Source organism: Balaenoptera physalus (assembly GCF_965194825.1).
Source record: "Balaenoptera physalus genome assembly, chromosome: 7".
Lineage (NCBI taxonomy): Eukaryota > Metazoa > Chordata > Mammalia > Artiodactyla > Balaenopteridae > Balaenoptera > Balaenoptera physalus.
Genome location: NC_138886.1, coordinates 23,232,188 through 23,259,736, shown reverse-complemented (window position 1 = coordinate 23,259,736; position 27,549 = coordinate 23,232,188). Strand labels below are relative to the sequence as shown.

The 27,549-nt window shown below is 42.3% G+C and overlaps 1 protein-coding gene across 1 annotated transcript in view; it reads right to left on the bottom strand.

Annotated features, from left to right (window-relative positions):
- LOC309664176 (uncharacterized protein C9orf152) overlaps positions 1–27,314 on the bottom strand; it is a 29,425-nt gene extending 2,111 nt beyond the window's left edge. Inside the window, exon 1 of the mRNA XM_082469244.1 lies at positions 3,298–27,314. Within this exon, the coding sequence (XP_082325370.1) occupies positions 3,298–3,490 (193 nt within the window). The 5' untranslated portion in view covers positions 3,491–27,314. The remainder of the gene's footprint in view (positions 1–3,297) is intronic.
- Positions 27,315–27,549: the final 235 nt, after the last annotated feature.

Genomic DNA, 27,549 nt, shown 5'->3' with positions numbered 1-27,549 from the left:
TGCAAAGGGTTATTCTTAACTTACAGGGTTTTGTGTTGTGGGATTCTGATAATGGGTTTAGCACCCAAGGCAGAGGAGAGGGGAACTGTGTTTTGAGGCACCTCCTCTTGGAGGGCTGGTCTTTATCTTTCGGAACCATAGCCACTGTTCTGGGAACGTGTTTGCAGCACCTACTGCTTCCCTGAACTGGCTTCAGGGATGAGAAGGCAGACCGATGTCTTTCTTCCTTCTCAGGGACATCTTTTTACCACCTTGTGGAACATGATAGTTTCTTGTCAACTCTTGGTGGCATTGAGGGTTGGAGAAATGACTGAAAGCCATTTTCCTATAGAAAGGAGACCTGTGGCCAGCCTGGAATTCCCTCTGAAATGCAGTGAGGCTCCCTTGAGCATTCTGACATTTGTCCCTGCTGGAGGCATCTAGGTGACAGAGTACATGGTGTGAGCGGAGAGATGGTGTTGAAGGAATAAAGCCAGAAGGAAGCCCTTGAACTCTAGTGCTACGAATCCAGAACACCTGCCACTGCATTTCTAGAACCTAAATACATTCCATAACACTAAGGATGAAGAAAGCTAATTCCAGAGGGCTTCCTTCCATTAATCAGCTCCCAGAGTACCTGCCCTTCCAGATACAACCCAGTGTCTTAAGACCCTGAAATCTAGTTTTAGTGGGAGCCAATGTCAATGGCCACTCAGTCTTCCTGAGTCTCTGCTATGCTGGACACAGAGGATCCCTAAATTCCCTCTACTTGCTTGGCTTCATGGCATTAATATCATCTGGTTTTCTCCTATCACTTAAGAAGAATGAACTGTGGTAAGACACACACAATTTACCATCTTAGCCATTTTGAAGTGCACAGTTCAATAGTGTTAAGTCCATTCACATTGTTGTGCAACCGATCTCCAGAACTTTTTCATCTTTCCCAGACTGACACTATACCCATTAAACAACAACTCTTCATCTCCCCCACCCTGGCAACCACCATTCTACTTTCTGTCTCTGTGAACTTGACTACTCCAGGTACCTCATATGAGGAGATCATTACAGCACTTGTCTTTTTGTGACTGGCTTATTTCACTTAGCATTATGTCCTCAGGGTTCATGTAGTTCATCCAAGATTCAGCATGTGTGAATTTCCCTTTTCGGGCTAATATTCATCTGCTGCCATTTTGACTGCTATCTTCCCTGACTTCTTTTCCTCTGCTTGTCCCTTCAATATTTGAGTATTGTAGAACTCTAATTGTCATCCCAGCCTCTTATCAATTTACACATTGGTCCTCCACAATTTTATCCATGCCCATGGCTTCAACTACTACCAATATATTGATGACCCCAAATCTATATCTCCAGCCCACATTTCTCTGCTGAGATCCAGGCTGGTTGGAAATTTTACAGACAACTCCCTCAAATGCAGCATATTCACAAACAAATTCATCTCTTTGTAATCAGAAATCTTTTTCTCCTATATTCTCTATGTCAGTGAATGGTACCACCATCCAGCCTGTTGCTAATGTGCAGGCAAAATTGCTTTTTTTCCCCCTCCCCCAGCATCACTGTCACCTCATTTTTGTAATCTTGCTCTGATTTCTCCCTGGAGAACCACCTTATTCCTCACGCCCAGTCCAAGTGCTTCAAGTGTGCTTCTAACTCACACTCGTGTGACATAACGATCTGGTCCTCAGCCAATTAGCACAGAAAACCCTAAGGAGCTTTATACATGTTAATTTATTTAGTTCCCACCGCAACCCTCTACTTTGGGGACTACCGTTATTCCCAGCTGAAAGAGGAGGAAGCTGAGTCACAGAGTAATTTACATGACTTGTTCAAAGCTGCACAGAGCAAGTCAGTGGCAGAGCTGGCACTCAGGTTCAGGCCCTTCTCTGGAGACCAAGTACAGGAACACTCCATCAGACAGCACACTACTTCTCACAGTTAGAGCAAGAATGTGGACTTGCAAACTGCTAGAAATGCCCTGAAAGATTCTGACTGAGCCTGTGGGTGAGAAGTCTTCCCTGGGGAAACAGAGCCTGAGCACTCCCCCTTGCATTAACCTGTTGTAGCTCATGATGTAACTCATGTCCATGACGTAACTCATCATGTGGTGACAACGGAGGAGGGAGGTTTGAGTTATAGGATGCAGGAGAAAGGGGCAGCGGGGAGGGATGGGCAGGGGTGGTGAATTCTACGTGGCATGCTGAGTTTGAGGTGTCTTTGGGGGCATACCCATCACATGGATGTGTGAGTCTGAACCACAGGTGTGTTAAATCTGCTTTCATTTGATACGAGGTTAATTAATGCTTGCTGAGTAACTGAATGAATTAATACCCTTGAGGATGGAATAGGGCTTTAGGAAACTGCCAGCTTCTGCCCTGCAGAGAGAGGGGGCTATTTGGCTGTACCAGTTCAGTTCAAATGGACCGCACTCATTGGCAACAGCCCAAGTTGTGAGAGATGGGTGCCTTTAGCCCAAGGCAGTGCCCTTCCTGTCCCAGACAGTGAGGACCCTCTGGCCCCTGATTCCTTCCCAGACTTGCCTAGAGCGGGGTGGGCTGCTCAGTGAGTCCTGAACTGTATAAACAGCCACAGAAATTCCCAGAGCACAGCCTTGACCTTTCAGGGGGTCTTCCTACCTCTCTTGACTTGCCCTCCCGGTTAGAGGATGAAGGGCTGGGATTTGACAATCGCTTGCTTCCTGAGCCCTGTGCTCCTAACTTCCTCCTGGAATAAATCTGAGCTCCCAAAGGGAGGCGGCTTCTCCCCTGGAGGCGGGGCTTCTGTGTCTCAGTGCCCCTCCCCAGCTGCTGTTCGAGGGGGTGCAGAGCTCGCTTGGTGAGCCTGGGTGCCTCCTGGGTCCCTGAGCCCTGCGTTTCCTCTGGCCCGTGCCCAAGCTGTCGGGAACATCACGTGTCCTCTCTCCCTGGAACCAGTTTCTCTGGTTCACAAGAGGTGCCTGGGTGAGACCCAACCAGGAAGCACAGCTCCCATCTCCCCACCTGGCCTGGCAGAGGGGCCAAGCCCGGCTCACCAGGCAGACCAGTTGAGCAAGATCAGAACCTAAGAGCAGAGGCCAGGAACAGCGCGCTCCCTGCCAGCTGCCTGCTTGAGGCCCCAGCGGAACGGCCCTGCACTGGCCTCCCTGTTCTGACTCTGCCTCTGGCCAGCCCGCCTCCCTGCTCTTCCCCACCAGGAGGCCAGCAGAGCCCTGGCCGTGCGCTGCCCACATCTCAGCCGCCCATTCTGCCCGCAGCCAGGCCCTCGTGCCCTTGCCTTCTGCCCCCAGCACCTGCCCAGCCCTACCTTTCGGGAACACCACCACGTGGGCCTGGGCCTTCTGTCGCCGTCTCAGGCCTTCATACCGGGCTCGCAGGAGCTGGATGCTGAGCAAGGCCCCTTTCCCTGGGGCCTGAGTCCCAGAGCCGTTGGCCATGAAGGGAGACCCCAGCTGCCAGAAGTGGGGCAGGGCAGGGCACGGGCAGGGCAACCCCTTCATCTGGATCCGGATCCGGGAGCAAAGCAAACACTGATGGGCGGGGCTGGGGGGGAGGTGGTAGGGCTCAGGGAGAGGAGGGGGGAGAGAGAAGTGAGGAGGAAGGTGGAACGATCAGGAGAAGAGCAAGGGAGGGAGAGCGAGAAATTGGGGGAAGGAGAAGGGTGGGAGCGGGCGGTAAGGAGAAGGAAAAGTTGGAGGGGGAGGAGGAAAGGAAGGGATGCAAAGAGGGGATGAAGAATGGAGGAAGGAGGTGATAGCCGCGGGGGATGAATGGGGTGAGAGAAGAGTGAGCACGGGGTGGGGGGGCAGCAGGAGGAGGAAGGGGGCAGGGAGCGAATGAAAGTGAGAAATTGATGGGCAGGGAGTGAGGGGCGGAGCAGGGGACAGAGAGAAGGACAAGCACGGCTTCTCAGAGTCCTTTCGGGGTCCAAGGAGTGTCGTATTCCAGGTCCTTCACTGCTTGATCCTAAAGTGTAGAATACGACTCCAGGAGCTACAGTGAAGCCTCCTGTTTCCTGGCAGAGCTGGAGCTAGTGCTGGGGGATGCCAAGTGCCCGCCTTGGTTCACACCCCTTGGACTGGAACCTGGGTGCTTGTCAGCAAAGCTGCCTGTTTGGTTGGCAGTTGGAAAAGGAGCTGGAGCCTCAGGAATATGCACCAGCATCCGGGCAGAGGGAGACCCAGTAGCAAAGGTACCCCTGAGACCTCCACTCACCACCCAGTGTGCAACTCAGGAGAAAGCCCAGCCCCAAAGTCACTGAGGGGACAGAGCCAGGGGAGCCCTGGCCTCTAGCCAGCCCCACCTCTTTGACATTTGACGTAGGCTCTGTGGTCTCAGCATTTTCCAACCAGTTAAGTTGGTGTTTATCTTACCCACAGCTACGTGCGCTCTCCCCCTCTGCTTGCTAGCCCCACCATGTCTACAACCGCTTTGAATCCTAAACCCTCTCTCTTACACCAGCTTCGGCCTGTCCTGGCTCCATTTGGCGGATTTAGTTTTCTATCTTCTTCTAACATAATTACCCAATTACCCAAAATATCTACAGAGGCAATGGAAACAGTAGTAGCTGAATTTAGGAGACATTTTGGAGAATAACTGGATGGTATTTAGCCATAGGACATTGGATGAGAGATGGAGGGTGAAAGTCTGTTGGGTGGCATACGCCGTATACATATATGCTATATACTTTGTTGGGTGGCATGTGCTGCTGTAATAAGGTACCACAAATTGGTTGGCTTAAACAACAGAAATTCATTGTCTTAGAGTTCTGAAGGCTGCAAGTCCAAGATCAAGGTGTCAGCAAGGTTCGTTCCTTCTGGGCATTGCAGAGGGAATGTGTTCCATGCCTCTCACTTTGTTTCTGGTGGTTTGCTAGCAACCTTTGGCTTTCCCTGGCTTGTAAAAGCATCACCTGATCTTTGCCTTTATATTCACATGGTGTTCTCCCCGTGTGCATGTCTCTGTGCCCAAATTTCCCCTTTTTATAAGGACACTGGTCATATTGGATTCGGATCCACTCTAATGACCTCATCTTAAGTCAACTATTTATATCTGCAATGATCCTATTTCCAAACAAGGTCACATATGAGGTACTAGGGTTAGGACTTCAACATATGGATTTGGGGGGAGGGGGACACAATTTAACCCATATCAGGTAGAGAAATGGTAGCTCCATTCACAGAGATGGCACAGGAGAGGAGCAGATTGGGGCAAAGGAGAGGAGGAGGGATTAATTTTAGATATTATGTTTGAGGTACCTATGACCGTTGGGTCATCAGGAGGGAGTTAGAAGCTTGGTACAGAGAGGCAGATGTTATTGCTTGTGAAAATGATACAGTTCATTATTGGAAAAATTTTATCATTAGACAGTCACACATATAGAGAATTGAGAGATGGTCCAAAATTGCTTTCTTTTCCCTTTTCAGCCACCATTAGCTTGTTCAAGTTCATGTTTAATGGGCAGAAGAGAGGTCTCCTCCATGCACTTCTAATTTTCTTCTTTCTCCTGACTTGTCCCAGCATCTAACTTCTTTCTCTTGGCATCTGGTCCATCATTATGTTCTTACTACTGAGAGAGGGGATGAATGGTCTAGGCTAGTGGGGCTTCTACAAGACTACTTTTTAACATAACTTCTGTGCCACTATTTAAAAAAAAAAGTCTCACTGTCTTTCCCCCACCTCCTCAAGACCTCTGCAGTTATCCTGGCTTGGGTTGGGTAGGGCTCCATCAGTGGGAGGGTATATACTCCAGGAAGAGGGTTATGAAGGTGAAAGTGTTCACCCTACTGTATAAAAATTGAAGTCTTCAGTCCATATGTGGCAGCTGAAGTCTCAGAATTGAATGAAATTTCCAGTTTAGGAGGATATTTCAAGATACCAAGCTCTAGGAAGACCAATATTTAAGGGGCAGGCAGAAGTAAGAAGGTAATGTTGAGAACAAAAGAAGTGAAATCAAAATGATAGGAGGAGAAACAGTGAAGAGGGGCATCCCAGACTGTAAGGAAGGAAAGAAATGTCGCAAAAGAGCCAGACTGGCCAAAAAGGGGGAGACAGAATCTCTTGATTACCTTCCTGCCCTATAGAATAGTATCTGAGCAATATATGCAAAAGACTGCTTCTCAATCTGGCTACACATTAAGACCACCTTGGGAGTTGTATTTATTTATTTATTTATTATTTTTAAATTAATTAATTTATTTTTGGGCTGTGTTGGGTTTTCGTTGCTCGGCGTGGGCTTTCTCTACTTGCGGCAAGTGGGGGCTACTCTTCGTTGCGGTGCATGGGCTTCTCATTGCGGTGGCTTCTCTTGTTGTAGAGCATGGGCTCTAGGCGCGTGGGCTTCAGTATTTGTGGCACGCAGGCTCAGTAGTTGTGGCTCATGGGCTCAAGAGTGCAGGCTCTGTAGTTGTGGCGCACAGGCTTAGCTGTTCTGCGACCTGTGGGATCTTCCCGGACCAGAGCTCGAACCCATGTCCCCTGCGTTAGCAGGCGGATTCTTAACCACTGCACCACAGGGAAGTCCCACCTTGGGAGTTTTAAAAGAAACACCCATGCTTGAGTGCCTCCCCTAAATATTCTGATTCATGTAGTCTGGGGTGGTATCTGGAGATTGGTATGTGTCTAACGTTCTCCACTGCTCTAGAAAGCCAGCTGCCCAGATTTCTGAGTCCCTGGGTCTCTGGGTGAGAGACAAATGGCGGGAAATAGCCCAAGCTTCTTCATCCTTTTTTTATCAGGGAGCGTCTCTAGCATGAGCTGAAGACAATAGGGACCCCTCCATTCTAGTCCAGTTGCACCTGCCATCAAATTGGACTCAATTTCTACTATATTTGACATTTATTTATCAATCTTCATCTTTTAATATTGATAGTTATCCCTCTCTATGGTTGTATCTTTGTAGGTGTTCCGATGAGAATTAGGAGAGGCTACCAACTGCTGGTTGCCTGCCTTTTGGAAGCTTAAATTCCTTCTTTAGTTCCTCTCTCTCTTTTAATACCCAAATCTTAAATCTATTTGGAATTGATTTTAGTGTGAGAGTTTCAGATAAAGCATGAATCTAGTTATTTTTCTTCCAAAGAATTGTCCAGTTGCACAATACCACTTACTGAATAAACTTCCCTTTCCCTATGTTGCAATAACAGTAATAATACTGTAAGAAATAAGTTTGCTCAGGGTTCAAGACACCAGAAAGGGATGAGATGCCCTATTATTTGAAGAAATATTTTCTTTTTTCCATATGGTTTAAACTGTACTGAACCTGAAAATGAAAGTCTGTGTTGAGAGGTAAGCATGTGTTTAATCTAACAGGGTCAGTAAAGAAAGGAACCACTTTCCCTGCAGCTCTCATGGGAGCTTATAGTAAAGGAAATTAGACCTAGAGGATCCAAGTCCACTCTTGTTCAAGGGACCCAGCTCTTCTATAAGACTTGGATGACAAAAGTGTCACTTAATCACTAGGGCACTATTCCAGAGAGAATCACTCAGACCGGAGGCACTATAAAGGCCAATCATTGGTGGGCGGAGATTCAGAGACTTGAAGAAGCCAGTATGGGAGATGGTTTGTGAGCCAAAGGCCAGGAGAGCCAGGTATATGTGGGGGTGGGTGATCAACAGGAGTGGATCCTGTCCTGGTGAAGGACTTAAGTTTTGAGTTCTTTCCACTGGAGACTCCAGGGAAAGCTTAAGATACCCTGATCTTTAGCTTTTCCTCTTCTCTGTAATAATTTCACTCTGAAATTATCCCACCTCTACAGCTTATTGATGTAGCCTTAGAAAGACCAAAAGGGCAAGATGGTGAGGGATGGGAGGCCTTCCTGGGATGTCTTCTTGCTGGTTCCAGTGAGGAGGGACCTCATCCTGTTAAGTAGACTGTGACTTGGGGTTCCATGTGGACAGTGTCCACAGGAGACCCAGGTGTGATGGGAAAGGACTCAGGATGTCGAAGAGTGCTCCAGGGCAGACAGACTCCTAAGTTCAAGGTTCTCGGCCTTATGGAATGAGAGAGATTCCTCTCTGAAAAAGGCAAGTATGTGCCAGACCTGTGAAAACAATAGTTTCATTCATTGAGCCCAGACAACTGTGGGCTAGGTATGTGCTAATCACTCCATGTACATAATCAATTTTTTTTTGTGGTAAAATATACATAACATGAAATTCACCATTTGAACCATTTTAAGAGTACAATTCAGTGGCATTGAGGAGATTCACAATGTTGTACAACCATCACCACTATCTATTTTCAGAACCCTTCATTGTCCCAAACAGAAACTCCGTACCCGTTAAACAATAACCCTTCATTCCTTTCCACCCCCAACCCCCAGTTCCTGGTAACCTCTATTCTACTTTGTCTCTATGAATTTGCCTACTTTTGGTACTTCATGTAAGTGGAATTATACAATATTTTTCCCTTTGTGTCTGGATTACTTCTCTTAGCATGATGTTTTCAAGGTTCATCCATGTTGGAGCATGTATCAGTACGTCATTCCTTTTTATGGATGAATAATATTCTATGGTATGAATATAACACATTTTGTTTATCCATTTGTCCATTGATAGACATTTGGCTTGTTTCCATATTTTGGCTATTGTGAATAACACTGCTATGAAAATGGGTACAGAAGTATTTGTGTGAATCCTTGCTTTCAATTCTTTTGGATATATATCTAGGAGAGGAATTGCTAGATCATATGGTAAATCTATATTTAACTTTTTGAAGAACTTGTATGTAATCAAATTTAATCCCCCTTGAGAACAATGTGAGAGAGGCAACATTATTATCCTTTCTCCTTCACCTTTTATATTGAATTCATCTCTAGCCCAGGTAGTTCCAGCTCTGAAATATATCCCAAACCCGTACGCTTGTCTGCACCTCCCCCGGCACAATCTTGGTCTCAGTTGTCCTCGTTTCTTTCTCCAAGACCACTGTAACAGCCTCCTAACTGGCTCCCTGCTTCTATACCGTGCTCTCCCATCTGTTCTCTTCTCAGTGATCAGTGTTCTCCTGAAGGCCCAAGGCAAATTGACTTACACCTTCCCCCTAGTTAAAATCCTTCAGTGGCTTCCCAACGCCCTCAAACTAGCATTCAAGTCTTTCTCATGGCCTATGAGGTTGTGCATGTCCTGGGTCTGTCTCACCACACCAGTCTCCTGGTTGACTTTCCTCTTGCTCCCTACATTCTGGACCAGATTTCCTACAAATACATTACAGGTGTGCCCAAGATTGAGACCCACAGACCCCAGGGCCGGTGCCTCCAGCCACAAAGAGCTCATCCACTTACTCCAATGGCCCATACAAAGAGTATCATCTTCTAGGTGGGCCACAGTGTGAACAAGGGGAGAAAGTTCTCTTGCCATGTTAGCCTTCTCTCATTTTCTTGAATGCCCCCGACGTCTGTTCCTCTTTGGAGCTTTGCTATGTGCTGAGAGCTTTGCTCTCTCCATCTTCTAAAATACTCCTTTGCTTACCCTCATCTCCGTCCCCATTTTCATGGCATGCTCACCATTTGCAGCACCTGCTTCTTTCCTAGCTAACTTGAAATCAACTTCAATTTTCAGTTTAAGAGAAGGCTTAAGAGTTAGGAGCATAGACTATGGAACCAGACTATGTGGGTTTGTATCCTATCTTCCCTACTCTTGGCAGTGTGCCTTTGGGCCAGCTACTTAACTTCACTGTGTTTGCAGGTAAACCAATTCCCAAAGACAGGGAGGCAGTATGAGCTGAGTAAACAACCAAAACAAACTTCGCCTAGCATCCTTTCCACAGACTAGGCTTTGTGGCAGTATTGCACCTGGATTCATTTAATCTGCACAGTAATTATATGTGGTTAGGTGCCATGTTATTATCGTCATCATTTCCATTTTCCAGATGGGGAACTTGAGGCTTGGTGAGGGTAAATGACTTACTGGTAAGTGGCTGAGCCAAGATCAAGACTTTCCAATTCCACACACTCAAACCTCAGACCATCATTGCTCTATTTCAGTTGTATACAGAGTAATACATTGGAATGTCATTTGCCTGGGAACCGTGAAGTCCTGCCCTCCAGTATTGTCAGGATCCAGTTGTAGTCAACAGATCCCACTCTGGCTAAGTCAAGCAGAAGGAGATTTCACACGAGGAATTGGGTGCTTATAAGATGGCTAGAAAAGCAGAAAGAGTAATTTTAGCCCTCCAAACCACTCTACCCTTGTAACAAATTATGTTTTCCAAGGACGGCATAAACAATATCTTCCATCCTACATGCTCTTTTGCAATTGAGTTTGCCACTCCCTCATCAAGAGATGGAGTCTGTATTCTCACCCTCACGAACCTGCATTGGTTGTGTGACATCATTTGACCAACAGAGTGTGGTAGAAGTGATGCTATGCCTGTTCTTGTCATAACCCTTAGCTTCTGGTGACTTTGGCTTCCTGCTTTTTGGAATGCTTGCCCTTGTGTGCTCCTTCTCTAAGCCCAAAGGCCATGCTGTGGGCATCCCGAGCAACATGGAGAAGCTGCATAAGCTGCATGTAGGTGCTTCAGTCAACATTGTCAGGTGAACTCCCAGCCAATAGCCAGTATCAACTGCCAGCCATGTGAGTGAGCCCCCTGGACATCCAGCCGGGTCGAGCCTTCAGATAACTGCAGCCCAGCCAACATCTAAATGTAATTTCATGAGAGACCCCAATGGAGAATTGCTTACCTGAGCCCAGTAAATGCATGAGTAATAATATTAAGTAGTTTTTTTAATTCACTAAGTTTGGGGATGGTTCATTACACAGCAATAGATAACCAGAACAATCCTGACTCTGAATATGTTATCACTGTTGCTCAAACTACTGAATTGGGAAAACACCTGCTAAATTAGGAAGCTGCCAGGACAACTTCTAGACTTCAAGTCACACCATCTCTTCCATGAACCACACTTACGAAATGGATGCATGCGTTCTGCCTCTCTGCCAATAAAAATTCTTGAAAATGCATCTGATTGGTGGAACCCAAAGCACCTATACTAGGTGAAGAGAATCCTAGCTGCAAGGAAATCTTGGAAATGTAGTTGTTTCAAAGCTTCCCAGGCTTTGTAAGATAAGAGGACTGAAATGGATGTTGAGAAAAGCAATCCACAGTATGAGCCACCCATCGTTATTCCTAAATGACTAAGCAATTTCAAGACTCAAGAAAATACAAAGAATGCTTTTTAAATGTATGTTGCATAATTCAGACTCTCTTTTCACCCAAGATATCTTTTGCATTCATTATTCCATAGACCACTGGGGCACAGTTCATCACACTAGATTATTACAGTGTTCAAAGAAATCTTATCAGTAGCTGAGTATTTATATCCCTCTGGGAGTTTTTTTTTTAATCTTTGCTGTCTTTTTAGTAAATACAAAGAGCAGTTGAAACAAATGATAGTGCTTTGATGCTAGGTTATATTTTAACCAAAAGAATGTAGACGTCTTGATAGGGTTCACCAAAATATTCACTGGAATATTTTACAGTCTTCAAGTACTGGTAAAATTTATTTTTTAATTTGTATTTTTTATTGAGGTAAAACTCACATAACATAAAACTCATATTTTAAACTTTTTAAAAATGAACAATTCAGTGGCATTTAGTACATTCACAGTGTTGTACAACCATTACCTCTATCTAGTTACAAAACATTTCATCACCCCAAACAGAAACCCCATACCCACTGAGTTACTCTCCCTTCCCCTATATCCCTATTTCCTCCCAATCACTAAACTGCTTTCTGTCTCTAAGGATTCTCCTCTTCTGGATATTTCATGAAAATGGAACCATACAATACGTATGGTGCCTGGCTTCTTTCATTCAGCATAATGTTTTCAAAGTTCATCTATGTTGTAGCCTGTATCAGCACTTCATTCCTTTTATGGTTGAACAATATTCCATTGTATGAATACATCACTTTTGTTTATCCATTCATCTGTTGATGGACATTTTGGCTATTGTGAATAGCACTATTTTGAATAGTATTGCTATGAATATCAGTGTACAGGTTTTTCTTTGAATAGCTCTTTTCAGTCCCTTTGGGTACTCTACCTAGGAGTAGAATCGCTGAGTCATATGGTTGTAGCATGTTGTTTTCATTGCAAAACTTCCTTGGCTGAAACTGTGTTGCATTTTTTTTTTAACCTGTTGAAATGATGCTTTAATACTGTCTAAAACTATCTCCAATAAAAACAATACACTCAACTCCTGTATTCTCTCCTGAAAGAGAAAGCTCAGTTCAAGATTTGTCACAACAATACACTTTCAGTTTAGAACTCTTATTGTTTTAGATATTTACAATCTTCACAAAGTACATAATTGTATACTGAAATTTTGCCATATCTTTAGAATATAGTATTTGGGGCAAGGGGGAATACAGTTTTTAAAGTTAGAACCTAAGTCATTGTTAACATTTAAGTCAATGGCTTTATTAAGTTTATATACATTTCTAAAAGAACAAAGTACAAAACCAGATTGGCTTATTTCTTCAGCAGTTTACTAATTCCACCTTTCACCATTAAACAAAAACACTTTGATAGTTAAAGTTCTCGTTGATCAACTGCTTGTGAGGACTATTCCTTCTTAAGATTATTCTGTAAAGCTACATCCTAATTAGAATGGTATTGGCATTCAAACGCAACCAACTGAATTTTATGAATGACACTACTTTTTAAAAAAAATATTTATTGAGCACCTCTTTTTTAAAATAAATTTATTTATTTTTGGCTGCGTTGGGTCTTCGCTGCTGTGTGCGGGCTTCTCTTGTTGCAGAGCATGGGCTCCGGGTGTGCGGGCTTCAGTAGTTGTGACACGCAGGCTCGGCAGCCGTGGTGCACGTGCCCAGTGCTCTGCGGCATGTGGGATCCTCCCAGACCAGGGCTCGAACCTGCGTCCCCTGCATTAGCAGGTGGACTCCCAACCACTGCACCACCAGGGAAGCCCTACTTTGCATTGGGTCTTCGTTGCTGCGTGCGGGCTTTCTCTAATTGCAGCAAGTGGGGGCTACTCCTCGTTGCAGTGCGTGGGCTTCTCATTGCAGTGGCTTCTCTTGTTGCAGAGCACGGGCTCTAGGCGTGCAGGCTTCAGTAATTGTGGCTCATGGGTTCAAGAGCGAAGGCTCAGCAGTTGTGGCTCACGGGCTTAGTTGCTCCGCGCATGTGAGATCTTCCCGGACCAGGGCTCGAACCCGTGTCTCCTGCATTGGCAGGCGGATTCTTAACCACTGCGCCACCAGGGAAGTCCCCCGACACTACTTTTGAGTGTACTAACAAGTGTTTAGAACAGTGTGCTTTTGAGGATTGCTTATTTTTAATTCACATATTGAAATCTTGAACCACAAAAACAATGATGATGAGGAAAAAAAAAATTCCAGAGCTATCTGGCTTCACAATGGTTATGGCAGAAAAGTATAGTCAGCAGTTTCTTCCCAAATGAAAAAGTCATCAGTGGGGAAGAAAAACGTTTGAAGGGTATCTTCAGCGGAATTTGGAACTTCCCTCACCTATCTTAGCAACTGCCTCCTATAGCAAGTTGCCTTGTGAAAGCGCCTCTCATATAAAAGAATAAAAGAATAAGTTCCTTTAGAAAGGCTACAATGGAGAGAGGACTAACTAGGCCAGTGTTAGAAAATCTACATCTGTCCTCGAGATCCTGAGCAGACCTCAGCAGCTTCCTCTTCTGCATTGCAAGAGGGCTGCACTGTCTGACACAACTTCCGGCTCTAACTATGTTTTCATCAAAGGCCACCAAGGGAGGAAACATGCCTTTTTACCTCATAACATGAAGGCATTTTTATAACTATTTTATGTATTGGTTTTTCTTCAGTTTAGTTCAGCAGTATTCTACGTGAAACACCCAGTGCACCTCATATGTTACAAATATTCAAAAAACACGAGCTTGGTGATGACGATTCAAAAGAAGTCATATCCAAGTAACTGATGTGAAGAGACTCAGAAAATAAATCATTTGAGAATATTCTTTATGCCTTTAAAACAAAAAATAGGTATAATTTTATTTCAAGAAAGTATTTAGCATTTAAAGTGGAGAATGACTAACTAATTGGTAGTGCTGGCATTTATTTTCTTTTCACATTGAAACTTGGAAAACAAGGTTATAAGTTAAACTCAACCTCTTTATTATAAAAGTCTTTATTTAGTCACCTAAGTTTATTTTTACAACAAAGCACTTTTAATGTAATTTAAAACACACATGCTTTGATTGAAGAGTGACTGTAAATGGATCCAGTTTTCTTCCAGCTATGATGACAACTTTGTCATTTCTTCTAGAAGTACAGGCTCTGAAGGAAGCATTTTAAGGTGAGCTTTAAAAACAACGCAAGCTATGCCTGGGCTGGCTGTTCTGCCCATGTTTTCCTCTAAGAGTTTTATAGTGTCTGCCCTTACACTTAGATCTTTAATCCATTTTCAGTTTATTTTTGTGTATGGTGTTAGGGAGTGCTCTAATTTCATTCTTTTACATGTAGCTGTCCAGTTTTCCCAGTGCCACTTATTGAAGAGGCTGTCTTTTCTCCATTGTATACTCTTGCCTCCTTTATCAAAGAAAAGGTGACAATATGTGTGTGGGTTTATCTCTGGGCTTTCTATCCTGTTCCATTGATATCTATTTCTGTTTTTGTGCCAGTACCATACTGTCTTGATTACTGTAGCTTTGTAGTATAGTCTGAAGTCAGGAGCCTGATTCCTCCAGCTCCATTTTTCTTTCTCAAGATTGCTTTGGCTATTCGGGGTCTTTTGTGTTTCCATACAAATTGTGAAATTTTTTGTTCTAGTTCTGTGAAAAATGCCATTGGTGGTTTGATAGGGATTGCATTGAATCTGTAGATTGCTTTGGGTAGTATAGTCATTTTCACAATGTTGATTGTTCCAATCCAAGAACATGGTATATCTCTCCAACTGTTTGTATCGTCTTTAATTTCTTTCATCAGTGTCTTATAGTTTTCTGCATACAGGTCTTTTGTCTCCTTAGGTAGGTTTATTCCTAGGTATTTTATTCTTTTTGTTGCAATGGTAAATGGGAGTGTTTCCTTAATTTCTCTTTCAGATTTTTCGTTGTTAGTGTATAGGAATGCAAGAGATTTCTGTGCATTAATTTTGTATCCTGCTACTCTACCAAATTCATTGATTAGCTCTAGTAGTTATCTGGTAGCATCTTTAGGATTCTCTACATATAGTATCATGTCATCTGCAAACAGTGACAGTTTTACTTCTTCTTTTCCGATTTGGATTCCTTTTATTTCTTTTTCTCCTCTGATTGCTGTGGCTAAAACTTCCAAAACTATGTTGAATAATAGTAGTGAGAGTGGGCAACCTTGTCTTGTTCCTGGTCTTAGAGGAAATGGTTTCAGTTTTTCACCATTGAGAACGATGTTGGCTGTGGGTTTGTCATATATGGCCTTTATTATGTTGAGGTAGGTTCCCTCTATGCCTACTTTCTGGAGGATTTTTATCATAAATGGGTGTTGAATTTTGTTGAAAGCTTTTTCTACATTTATTGAGATTATCATATGGTTTTTATCCTTCAGTTTGTTAACATGGTGTATCACATTAATTGATTTGCGTATATTGAAGAATCCTTGCATTCCTGGGATAAACGCCACTTGATCATGGTGTATGATCCTTTTAATGTGCTGTTGGATTCTGTTGGCTAGTATTTTGTTGAGAATTTTTGCATCTATGTTCATCAGTGATACTGGCTTGTAGTTTTCTTTTTTTGTGACATCTTTGTCTGGTTTTGGTATCAGGGTGATGGTGACCTCGTAGAATGAGTTTGGGAGTGTTCTTCCCTCTGCTATATTTTGGAAGAGTTTGAGGATAGGTGTTAGATCTTCTCTAAATGTTTGATAGAATTCTCCTGTGAAGCCATCTGGTCCTCGGCTTCTGTTTGTTGGAAGATTTTTAATCACAGTTTCAATTTCAGTGCTTGTGATTGGTCTGTTTATATTTTCTATTTCTTCCTGGTTCAGTCTCGGAAGGTTGTGCTTTTCTAAGAATTTGTCCATGTCTTCCAGGTTGTCCATTTTATTGGCATGTAGTTGCTTCTAGTAATCACTCATGATGCTTTGTATTTCTGCAGTGTCAGTTGTTACTTCTTTATCATTTCTAATTCTATTGATTTGAGTCTTCTCCCTTTTTTTCTTGATGAGTCTGGCTAATGGTTTATCAATTTTGTTTATCTTCTCAAAGAACCAGCTTTTAGTTTTATTGATCTGTGCTATTGTTTCTGTCATTTCTTTTTCATTTATTTCTGATCTGATCTTTATGATTTCTTTCCTTCTGCTAACTTTGGGTTTTTTGGTTCTTCTTTCTCTAGTTGCTTTAGGTGTAAGGTTAGGTTGTTTATTTGAGACTTTTCTTGTTTCTTGAGGTAAGAGTGTATTGCTATAAACTTCCCTCTTAGAACTGCTTTTGCTGCATCCCATAGGTTTTGCATCATCGTGTTTTCATTGTCATTTGTTTCTAGGTATTTTTTCATTTCCTCTTTGATTTCTTCAGTGATCTCTTGGTTATTTAGTAGCGTATTGTTTAGCCTCCATGTGTTTATTTTTTTACAGTTTTTTTCCTGTAATTGATATCTAGTCTCATAGTGTTGTGGTCGGAAAACATACTTGATACGATTTCAATTTTCTTAAATTTACCAAGGCTTGATTTGTGACCCAAGATATGGTCTATCCTGGAAAATGTTCCATGAGCACTTGAGAAGAAAGTGTATTCTGTTGTTTTTGGATGGAATGCCCTATAAAAATCAGTTAAGTCCATCTTATTTAATGTGTCATTTAAAGCTTGTGTTTCCTTATTTATTTTCATTTTTTATGGCCTGTCCATTGGTGAAAGTGGGGTGTTAAAGTCCCCTCCTATTATTGCGTTACTGTCGATTTCCCCTTTTATGGCTGTTAACATTTGCCTTACGTATTGAGGTGCTCTTATGTTGAGTGCATAAATATTTACCATTGTTATATCTTCTTCTTGGATTGATCCCTTGATCATTATCTAGTGTCCTTCTTTGTCTCCTGTAATAGTCTTTATTTTAAAGTTTGTTTTGTCTGATATGAGAATTGCTACTCCAGCTTTCTTTTGATTTCCATTTGCATGGAATATCTTTTTCCATCCCCTCACTTTCAGTCTGTATGTACCTAGATCTGAAGTGGGTCTCTTGTAGACAGCATATATATGGGTCTTGTTTTTGCATCCATTCAGCCAGTCTATGTCTCTTGGTTGGAGCATTTAATCCATTTACATTTAAGGTAATTATTGATATGTATGTTCCTATTACCATTTTCTTCATTGTTTTGGGTTGTTTTTGTAGGTCTTTTCCTTCTCTTGTGTTTCCTGCCTAATGAAGTTCCTTTAGCATTTGTTGTAAAGCTGGTTTGGTGGTGCTGAATTCTCTTAACTTTTGCTTGTCTGTAAAGGTTTTAATTTTTCCATTGAATCTGAATGAGATCCTTGCTGGGTAGAGTAATCTTGGTTGTAAGTTTTTCCCTTTCATTACCTTAAATATGTCCTGCCACTCCCCTCCCTTCTGGCTTGCAGAGTTTCTGCTGAAAGATCAGCTGTTAACCTTATGGGGATTCCCTTGCATGTTATTTGTTGCTTTTCCCTTGCTGCCTTTAATATTTTTTCTTTGTATTTAATTTTTGATAGTTTGATTAATATGTGTCTTGGTGTGTTTCTCCTTGGATTTATCCTGTATGGGACTCTCTGCACTTTCTGGACTTGATTGACTATTTCCTTTCCCATATTAAGGAAGTTTTCAACTATAATCTCTTCATATATTTTCTCAGACCCTTTCTTTTTCTCTTCTTCTTCTGGGACCCCTATAATGCGAATGCTGGTGCATTTAATCTTGTCCCAGAAGTCTCTGAGACTGTCCTCAATTCTTTTCACTCTTTTTTCTTTTCTGCTCTGCAGTAGTTATTTCCACTATTTTATCTTCCAGGTCACTTATCCGTTCTTCTGCCTCAGTTATTCTGGTATTGATTTCTTCTAGAGAATTTTTAATTTCATTTATTGTGCTGTTCATCATTGTTTGCTCTTTAGTTCTTCTAGGTCCTTGTTAAACGTTTCTTGTATTTTCTCCTTTCTATTTCCAAGATTTTGGATCATCTTTACTATCACTACTCTGAATTCTTTTTCAGGTAGACTGCCTATTTCCTCTTCATTTGTTTGGTCTGGTGGGTTTTTACTTTGTTCCTTTATCTGCTGCATATTTCTCTGTCTTCTCATTTTGTTTTACTTACTGTGTTCGGGGTCTCCTTTTCACAGGCTGCAGGTTCGTAGTTCCCGTTGTTTTTTGTGTCTGCCCTCAGTGGGTGAGGTTGGTTCAGTGGGTTGTGTAGGCTTCCTGGTGGAGGGGTCTGGTGCCTGTCTTCTGGTTTGGGGGGCTGGATCTTGTCTTTCTGGTGGGCAGGGCCACATCTGGTGGTGTGTTTTGGGGTGTCTGGGTGTTTGGGGTGAACTTAGTACGATTTTAGGCAGCCCCTCTGCTAATGGGTGGGGTTGTGTTCCTGTCTTACTAGTTGTTTGGCATGGGGCATCCAGCACTGGAGCTTGCTGGCCGTTGGGTGGAGCTGGGTCTTAGTGTTGAGATGGAGCTCTCTGGGAGAGCTCTTGCCGATTGATATTACGTGGAGCTGGGAGGTCTCTGGTGGTCCAACGTCCTGAACTCAGCTCTCCCACCTCAGAGGCACAGGCCTGACACCAGGCTGGAGCACCAAGACCCTGTGAGCCACACGGCATGGCCTCTGCTGACCCCTTAGTCCCTCCAGTTCACTGTACTTCAGCTACACTGGACATCTTTCAGGTCCTCAACCACATTTAATTCTTTTCCACTTTAGAGACTGTGCACTTGCTGTTTCCTCTTCTCTCTGTTCAGTGGCCACCAACTGGATCCTTTAACTTCTTGGAAAATGCATTTTGTTGTTCACAAAGAGAACAGGAGGGCAGTGAGGAAATGTGTCACTTCTTCTAACTGGGCTCCCGGCACTGGAATCCCTGCCTAGCCCCGCAGGCGCGTGGCCGAAGGGGGCGTGGGCATGTGCTGGCGTTTGGGGCGGGCCTTCTGTTCCTGGGGGTCCGGGGAACACCGGGAAAGGCCGGCCATGCGGGTTCACAAGGCAAGGGTGGCACCTCGCCTGCCTGTGCTGCATTTGGCTTTTCTGTTGATATGTCAAGAGCTCCGCCCTACAGCAGGCTGATCTTTGCATGTTAGTTGGTTTGTGTGTTTGGTTTTTTGGAAAGCAGACTATAGTTTATAATTCTTCATCATGTAATGACAAAATAACTACCTGTCTAGAAAATGATTTTGGGAGGCAAGGACATTTTCTGACGTCTTTGTCCTTCTTTTCCCAACACTGTTATTTCAAATGGATTAAAAGTTCATTGTGAAAAATGCACAAAAGTTTTCCTAAATTTGTTTTGATGTGGCCTATCAGAATTATTACTGTTGGTGGGGGGGTGCATTTCTCCCTCTACACCTCTTGAGCTCTTGTGTCTGAATTAATAATAAAATTGACACAAGACAGATTACCAGGAGAAAAAGGAAGAAATTAGTGTGGACAGAGGTCTCATAGAAATGGGACCTAAGAAGTGGCAAAGCAGGCACCTTTTATACTTTTTAGACAAAGAAACAATACATTTGTGAGGAATTGACAGGACAAAGAAATTTAGGTTTTGGTTGCTCAATTAGTGAATAAACTAAACAGAGTTTGGGCTTCGGGTACTAAATTAAAGAAGTAACACGGTTTGTTTATACAGGCTTCTTGGCCTGAATTCCTGTCTCTGGTGAGAAAGGTATCTTTCTACCTCCAGATGCAGGGAGTATACCTTTCACATGAGAGATTTATTTCCTGCTTTCAGGGTGACTGAGAGAAGGGTCAGAGTGTCCCTCTTGCATTGGCCATTTCTTAAATAACTTTAATTAAAAATAATCATTATGCCACTGTAGCATATTTTGGGGTGGTCCACTCTGGGCCCCAACATTACCTATGCAATTACCACTTTATGTAATGATTGTATAAAATCATTAAGTGAATTGTAGACGCAGTGTAGTGATTATGTGCCTGGAGTCTACATCCAGAGTACCTGGGTCTGAATCCTGACTCTGCCACTTAATAGTTGTGAAATCTCATTTCTTAATCTTTCTGTGCTCCGTTTTCCCATCTGTACATGGGGCTAATAACAGCACCTTTGTAAAGATGTAGTCCTTGGACCAGTACCTGGCATGAAGTCTGCGCTATAAAAGCTTGTTGAATGCAGATTCACAAATTGGTCCAGATAATTACAACACCTTTAATCAAGATAATAAATTAATAGTACAAGTTCTTCTAAAGGAGGATGTTATGGATTTTAATTTTGACAATGCCTATCATTCCCTATAAAAGAACATTATTCCCCCAAAATATAACATACAAAGGCTATTGAAGGAACACTATGGGACAATCACTTAATAATTAACTTTAAATACCTTAAAAGAGATATTATAAAATTAAAAAATTTTACTAATGACAAAACACCATGTACTATAATAATAACAGCCCCCACCTTTGGTTTTGAGGGCAAGATTCAATTCATTCAATATTTATTACTTCAAAAAGCACTTATCAACTACAATGTTTCAGACTCACTAATCAGTATAGAATAGTAAACTAAGGACACCTTATCTTCATGGAATTTCCAATCCAGTGGTAGAGACAGAAATGAAAAACAAGTTAACTAACAATTGTGTTGTTACAATTTCTGAGAAGAACTAGGTGAAGCGAATACTACAAATAAATTACATAACGTGTATAAAGTGTTTAGGGGAGTTTCTGGTCCTTAGAATGCATACAATAAAAGTTATCTATGATTATTCATTATTCTGATAATTATTTATCCAGTTTATTCACCTGTTTAAAAAAATCCATCATCTTAAATTGAAGTTTCCTGCCCTCTAGTGGGGACTTTGAGTCATAGCCACACAAGCAACTGAGAATCTCAGGTTAAGTGTTTTTCATGTTTCATGTAATAACTTTGCTGAAGCAGCTGTTTAATGAGCTCCTGCTGGTTGGGATGCCCAGCACGGTGCTCGATAAGCCATGCAAGACGCTTGCTGGCCACAGGGCCCCGCATGCCCATAACTTCCTTCAGAGGGCCTCCTTGTGCATGCTTGGTGCCATGTGACCTCACCATCCTCCCTGGGCACCATCTATAGCTAGTCAGTGGCCTGTGAAGTGGCCTGGGGTAAAAGCTCTACTGCATAAGCCTCCCCATATAGGAGGGCGATAGGCCCAACTAATCAGCCTCAAAGCAGATCAAGACCGAGCCAATTAATCTGCAGTCAAAGAAAAGAGATGGAAAGTATTTGAACCCTGAGGATGACAGTATCAGAGGGAAGAATGCCTGCTCTTGACCAGCCAGGGCTGCCTCCCATCCCGAGGATAGTGCAGTAGCCCCAGGCAAGTCCAGGTGACGCTGTGACTGTTGCCTTTTTCCTGTTTTCCCTGAACATCTTTACTGTAACCTTGAGTTAACCCAGGTAGTTCCAGTGTTAAAGAACCTAACAAAGGTGCTTAAAAAAAAAAATTATTTATTTGGCTGCACCAGGTCCAAGTTGGGGCACGGGGGATCTTTAGTTGCGGCATGCATGCGGGATCTAGTTCCCGGACCAGGGATCGAACCCGGGCCTGCTGCATTGGGAACACGGAGTCTTAACCACTGGACCACTAGGGAAGTCCCAAAGAAGCTTTAAATATCCATCCCATTTCATCTTTGCCACCTCTTGAGAAACCGGTATTATCATCCCCCAGGGGCTCAGAGAAGTTGAGTTACTTACCCAAAGTCACATAGCTAATAACTAGCAGCACAGAATTCACACCTTGCTATCAAAGTTCATGTTCATTCCACTACTCCATAACCCATACCCATGGTATTGAAACCTGACTTAAATGGAGATATGAGATTAGATGTTCTCCAACATTTGATTTTAGCAAAAGTCTCTTTTAAAAATAACTAGGTTAGGGCTTCCCTGGTGGCTCAGTGGTTAAGAATCCGCCTGCCAATGCAGGGGACGTGGGTTCGAGCCCTGGTCCAGGAAGATCCCACATGCCGCAGAGCAACTAAGCCTGTGCACCACAACTACTGAGCCTGTGCTCTAGAGCCCGCAAGCCACAACTACTGAGCCTGCGTGCCACAACTACTGAAGCCTGTGTGCCTAGAGCCCGTGCTCCACAACAAGAGAAGCCACCGCATTGAGAAGCCCACACACCCCAATGAAGAGTAGACCCCGCTCGCCACAACTAGAGAAAGCCTGTGCACAGCAACAAAGACCCAATGCAGTCAAAAATAAATAAATAAATATTTTAAAAAAACCAAAACAACTTGCTGGGGTGCAGCCGAGGCCAAGAACCAATAAACTATTTTTTTTAGATTTACATTTAAATTTTATTTATTTAATAAGTAATACTGTGCATAACGCAATATCCAAAAAACTTTTAAACACAGTGAAATTTCCCTCCCACCCCTATCCTCCAGGCATCCTTCTCCCCAGAGGCAACTGGTACTTCTCACGACTAGGACTTTGGTAGCAAATATACGTAAATACGTTCTCTTCTCTCTCTCAAAATCTTGCTTATTTCACTTAACAATATTGCATGGATCTCATTCCGTATTAGGACATAAAGGATGTTCTCAGCTGCTTGACATTCCATTTTATAAAATGTACTACATTTCTTTAAAAAACAATCCTCTATTGACAGATATTTGTGCTAATATGCGCACACACACACACACGCACACAAAGCATACAATTTCACATGTGTGCAAAAAATAACTAGGCCATGTACCTAGAAGTAGAATTGTTACTTTAAAAGGTGTATGCAGTTAATAACTTTGCTGAATTTGAACAAAATGCTATGTAGAGATTGTGCTGCTTTCTATTCAAAACAACAGTAGTTATGAGACGGAACTATTTAAATGGCTGTTTGCCAAGCTACCTAGTTTTGGAGAAACTTTCTATTGTTCACACTCCTGGCAGGTCTGTTTGCAGAGCTGCATTTCTATGGGAGTGAGGGCGGGGTGGGGAGGGAAAGAAGGGAATCCACTGTAGGCCTGAGCTCTTGGCCCGATCTTAACACAGGTGTGGCCTGGGCCCTCTGCACTGCTGCCTGGACTCTTGATCTGTTACACATTCAGGGAAAAATAGCAAATCTAATTTCACAGACTTACAGTCTGGACTTTACCCACAGCTGTCCCACCTGTAAATTTTGCCCTTTCTTGTTACCCCAACTATGAGTTTCTGTTTAGGCTGTGTTATCCAAGTAGCAGGCCTCTGCTCTGTTGTTCACCCACACTGTGGATGTCTGAATAGCATGTTAATTTGTGCACAGATCCAGATGTGTGCTCTAAACACCAGGGAAAGTCACTGAAAGTCCTACCATTCTCTGCTTCTGTTTTTACCAAAGAGTTCAACTCCATCTGTTTTTTGTTTTGTTTTGTTTTGTTTTTTGAATCCCAGGAGGTTTTGTTAACAGCCCCTGGGCTTACAGAAATCACCCAACATGAACAGGCCAGGTGAGAGTTGCTCAATTTGGCATAATTTTCCTGTTGATTTTTTTATATTTAATTTGATTTTTTGATATTCTAATGGGCTCTTTTTGTGTTTTGGTGGATTTGGAGATGGGATGAGTCCAAGAACACAAGGGCATTTGAGGATTGGAGTCAGGTTAAACATTGGCTGAAACTTCAACCTCCTGGGAAGTTATTTTTCCATTTGTCCTGGGCTGCTTTATTCTTTTTCCTCAGAAGTTCTGGGTGGAGATGGGCCTGGGCAGACTCCCTACTTCTTCACTGATGAATCATGAAGGAGTAAGCCTTTTATGAGTCTCAACTTAGCTTCTGTGCCCCCAGATTTAGCCCAGCTCTCTTGGGGGAGTGGACATTCCATTGAATGGTCAAAGGATAATGAGAGTAGCAATGAAATGGTCTCTGATTTAAAATGTAGATCCTTTGGGCCTTTAGGAAGTTTGTGACCATGAACGAGAACCAGGTATCTATAGCTCTGACTTCTCCCTACCTGCCATCTGTAGAAGCAAAAAGCCATGGAGTAAGAAATTGGAGAAAAGTTTTGGTCCATCCAGAAACTGGAATTTGTACTTTGCTTGAAGGCTAATTGACATACTACCTGAAGACACCACGTGACTGTTTATTTTTAATTATTTATTTATTTATGGCTGTGTTGGGTCTTCGTTTCTGTGCGAGGGCTTTCTCTAGTCGTGGCAAGCGGGGGCCACTCTTCATCGCGGTGCGCGGGCCTCTCACTATCGCGGGCTCTCTTGCTGCAGAGCACAGGCCCCAGATGCGCAGGCTCAGCAGTTGTGGCTCACGGGCCTAGTCGCTCCGCGGCATGTGGGATCTTCCCAGACCAGGGCTCGAACCCGTGTCCCCTGCATTGGCAGGCAGATTCTCAACCACCGCGCCACCAGGGAAGCCCCCCGTGATTGTTTATTGACAACAATTACATCCCCCCCAAAAGTTCCTATATGAGTTCACTTAGGGGTCCAAGCAGAAGGTGGACCTAAATTAAAGAGATTTCAAGCCACCTTCAAGCACATGAAAACAGAAAACTCCCTTGAAATAAAACAGCTTAAGATGTTTATGACAAAGGTGGCACTGCAGAGCAGTGGGGGCAGAAGAGATGATCCTTTTAATAAACAGTGTCTGGTCAAATGGATATCCTATGAGAAAGAAACTAATCTTGACCTCTGCCTCAGATTATACCAAAAACTCAATTCTAGAAGAACTGTAGGTCCAACTGTAAAAAAAAAAAAAAAAAATTCAATTTTCTAGAAGACATCATAAAATAATATTTATTTACTTGGGGAAGGCAAAGATTGTTTAATCAGGACAGGAAAACTACTGTTAATAAAGGATATTATTGATAAAATGGACTGTATGAAAATTTAGAAATTCTTGATTTCTTATTGGAGATACTGTTAAAAGTAAAAGTGCAAAGCATAGAGTGGATATACAAATGTCAGTCAGTAAGTGCATATCTAGAAAATATAAAGAACTATAAATCAGTAAGAAAAAGAGATTCAATACAGAAATAGTCAAAAGACTTAAACAGGTACTTCAAAAAAGAGGCCAATAAGCATACAGAAAATGTTCAATCTCCACATCACTGAAGTCAATAGCTGTGCTTTTTACAATAGGTGTAAAATGAATGAGATATTCACCTCAACTTTCTTGTTTTCTTCCAGTAGTTCAACAGTACGTTTAATAACTGTTAGTTGAAATGACATTTGTCCCTGCCATAATCTAATTGAACTGAATATAAATTTCTTGTTTGAAAGTATGATCATTTCTCCTATCTACAAATTCCATTTTGAATTCTCCATCTTGGCTAGTAATCATTTATCTTACTGTTTTTTATTTGTCCATTCTAGCACCAAGTTTTAAAATCATTCATACTACTTTCCATTGTTTTCTGTAGATATTGTGCAGTAAGTTGAGCAAAGATTTCTTAAACAGAACATAAAATTCTTGGTTAACACTGGTTTGTTTGTTTTTTAAGAACTTCGAGCCAATACTCTATGTCAGCATGAAATTGTCTTTGTTCAGCATCATCAATTGTTTACTCACCTTTCCTCCCAGTTCTAGTAATCGCATATGTGCTTCTTTTTGTGTACAAGTGATGTCTCATACCCCTTTAATCAAGAATCTAGTTTACAGTCATAAATACCAACATTGACCAGAGATAATCCTGCAGACTGGTTGTAAAACACATAACAGGAGTAATAAAATACTTTTCCTTGAACTTTGTATAAAAGCCAATTTCCACAGTTTCTTTCTGTGTTTTAAAATGTAGGTTTTGGGACTTCCCTGGAGGTCCAGTGGTTAAGACTCTGTGCTTCCACTGCAGGGAGTGCAGTTCGATCCCTGTTCAGGGAACTAAGATCCCACATGCTGTGTGGCCAAAAAAAAAAAAAAAAAAAAAAATGTAGGCTTTATTATTCCTACAGTAGGATATGGTGAGGCCAAAAAATCAGATGTCTACCATTGGAAAGATAGTTTGTTACTCACAGTTTGCAAGAAAAGGGAACATACCATGCCATGTAAGGGCCACACAGGGAAGCACCAGGGTCAGGAGGCATAAAGAGTGAGAGGAAAATGTAGATGAGAGCCATTATTGTGGTTTCCACGGAAAGAACAGGAGAGGCAGGTTAAATAGGCTTAGGGGTGGCTAGTTTGAATAATTTCAGTGGGTTCTGGGGCAAAGGAGCTGCCCCTCATTGCCTGGTACCTGGCATCACAGGCAGGCCTTTGGTTTGGATTTTCCAGAATCCTAGCTCTGGGCTCGGCTCAGCTGGGTAGCAAGGCCCCTTTGTTCCAACTTTTAGAAAGACACCTGTATTCAGTTCTCAGCCAGTGGGAGCAAATATCCTACTGATAGCTGGGGAAGTTGCAGGGAAAACTTAGTCTTCCATGCTTGTGACACATGGTGAGAATTCACACTACAGATTTTTAATATGATCTTTGTGTGTGTGTGTGTGTGTGTGTGTGTGTGTGTGTGTGTGTGCTGGGATAATGAGGGCAGGTGAATAGTGACTCTGAGTGTGAGAGCCTGATAGAGGAAGCTGCGGGTTGTATGGGCTCTGGTGAGTCCTACATGCTCAGATGTAAATCCTGTACTAGCTCTAGAAATTGGCTAGCCTTGGAAGGGGCAATCCCTTCAGGGTGAGTAAGCCCTCAGATGTTAAAACATCAGAATAAAAAGACATGCTTAATACCACTCTGTTTCAAAGACTTGGTATTAAATGAAATACTATATTTTCTACCATATTTATCCAGTGGAAAATCATTACCATTAATTTGAAGCACATTTGTGTTTTGCTAGAAATAATCTTATGCTCTCAAAAGCATTGGAGTTACTTTCCAGCATCATTATCCAACAAACATAGTAACATTCCAGATGTTTTGTCCTTTTTTGATCAATTTGCTTGTTTCATGGAGATATTTTCTATATCTTGCAAGGAGCAGCCCAGGGTTACATTTGCTACTTCTGAATTATGCATTTGACATGAATAATTCTCTTTTCCATCTAAATGTTTTAATTTGTAGCCAAAGAATCATTTAGCAAATAACATGAAGTTGTAAGGATTTAATCTGACTTGAAGTTCAAGGTGTAGATTTGATAAGAATAATTATCTTTTTCATTTTCATTATTATCATGAGTAATTAAATCTTTATTAATAAATAATTTATAATGCTTTATTTCTAAATTTTACATGGATTATACTCAATAAAATCTGCAAATCTTTATTGTTGCCAGTTTGTTTTTTTTGTTTGTTTGTTTTTCAGTTTGTTTTTAATGTAAGCAGCCTTCTCATTTAGAAATTTTCTATTTATCCCTTTCAGTTTTTTTCTTTTGTTTTATTATCTATTTCTAGTATGATCGTTTTAAAAAAATATTTATTTATTTATTTGGCTGCTCCAGGTCTTAGTTGCGGCATGCGGGATATTCATTGTGGCATGCGGGCTCTTAGTTGTGGCATGCGGGCTCTTAGTTGTGGCA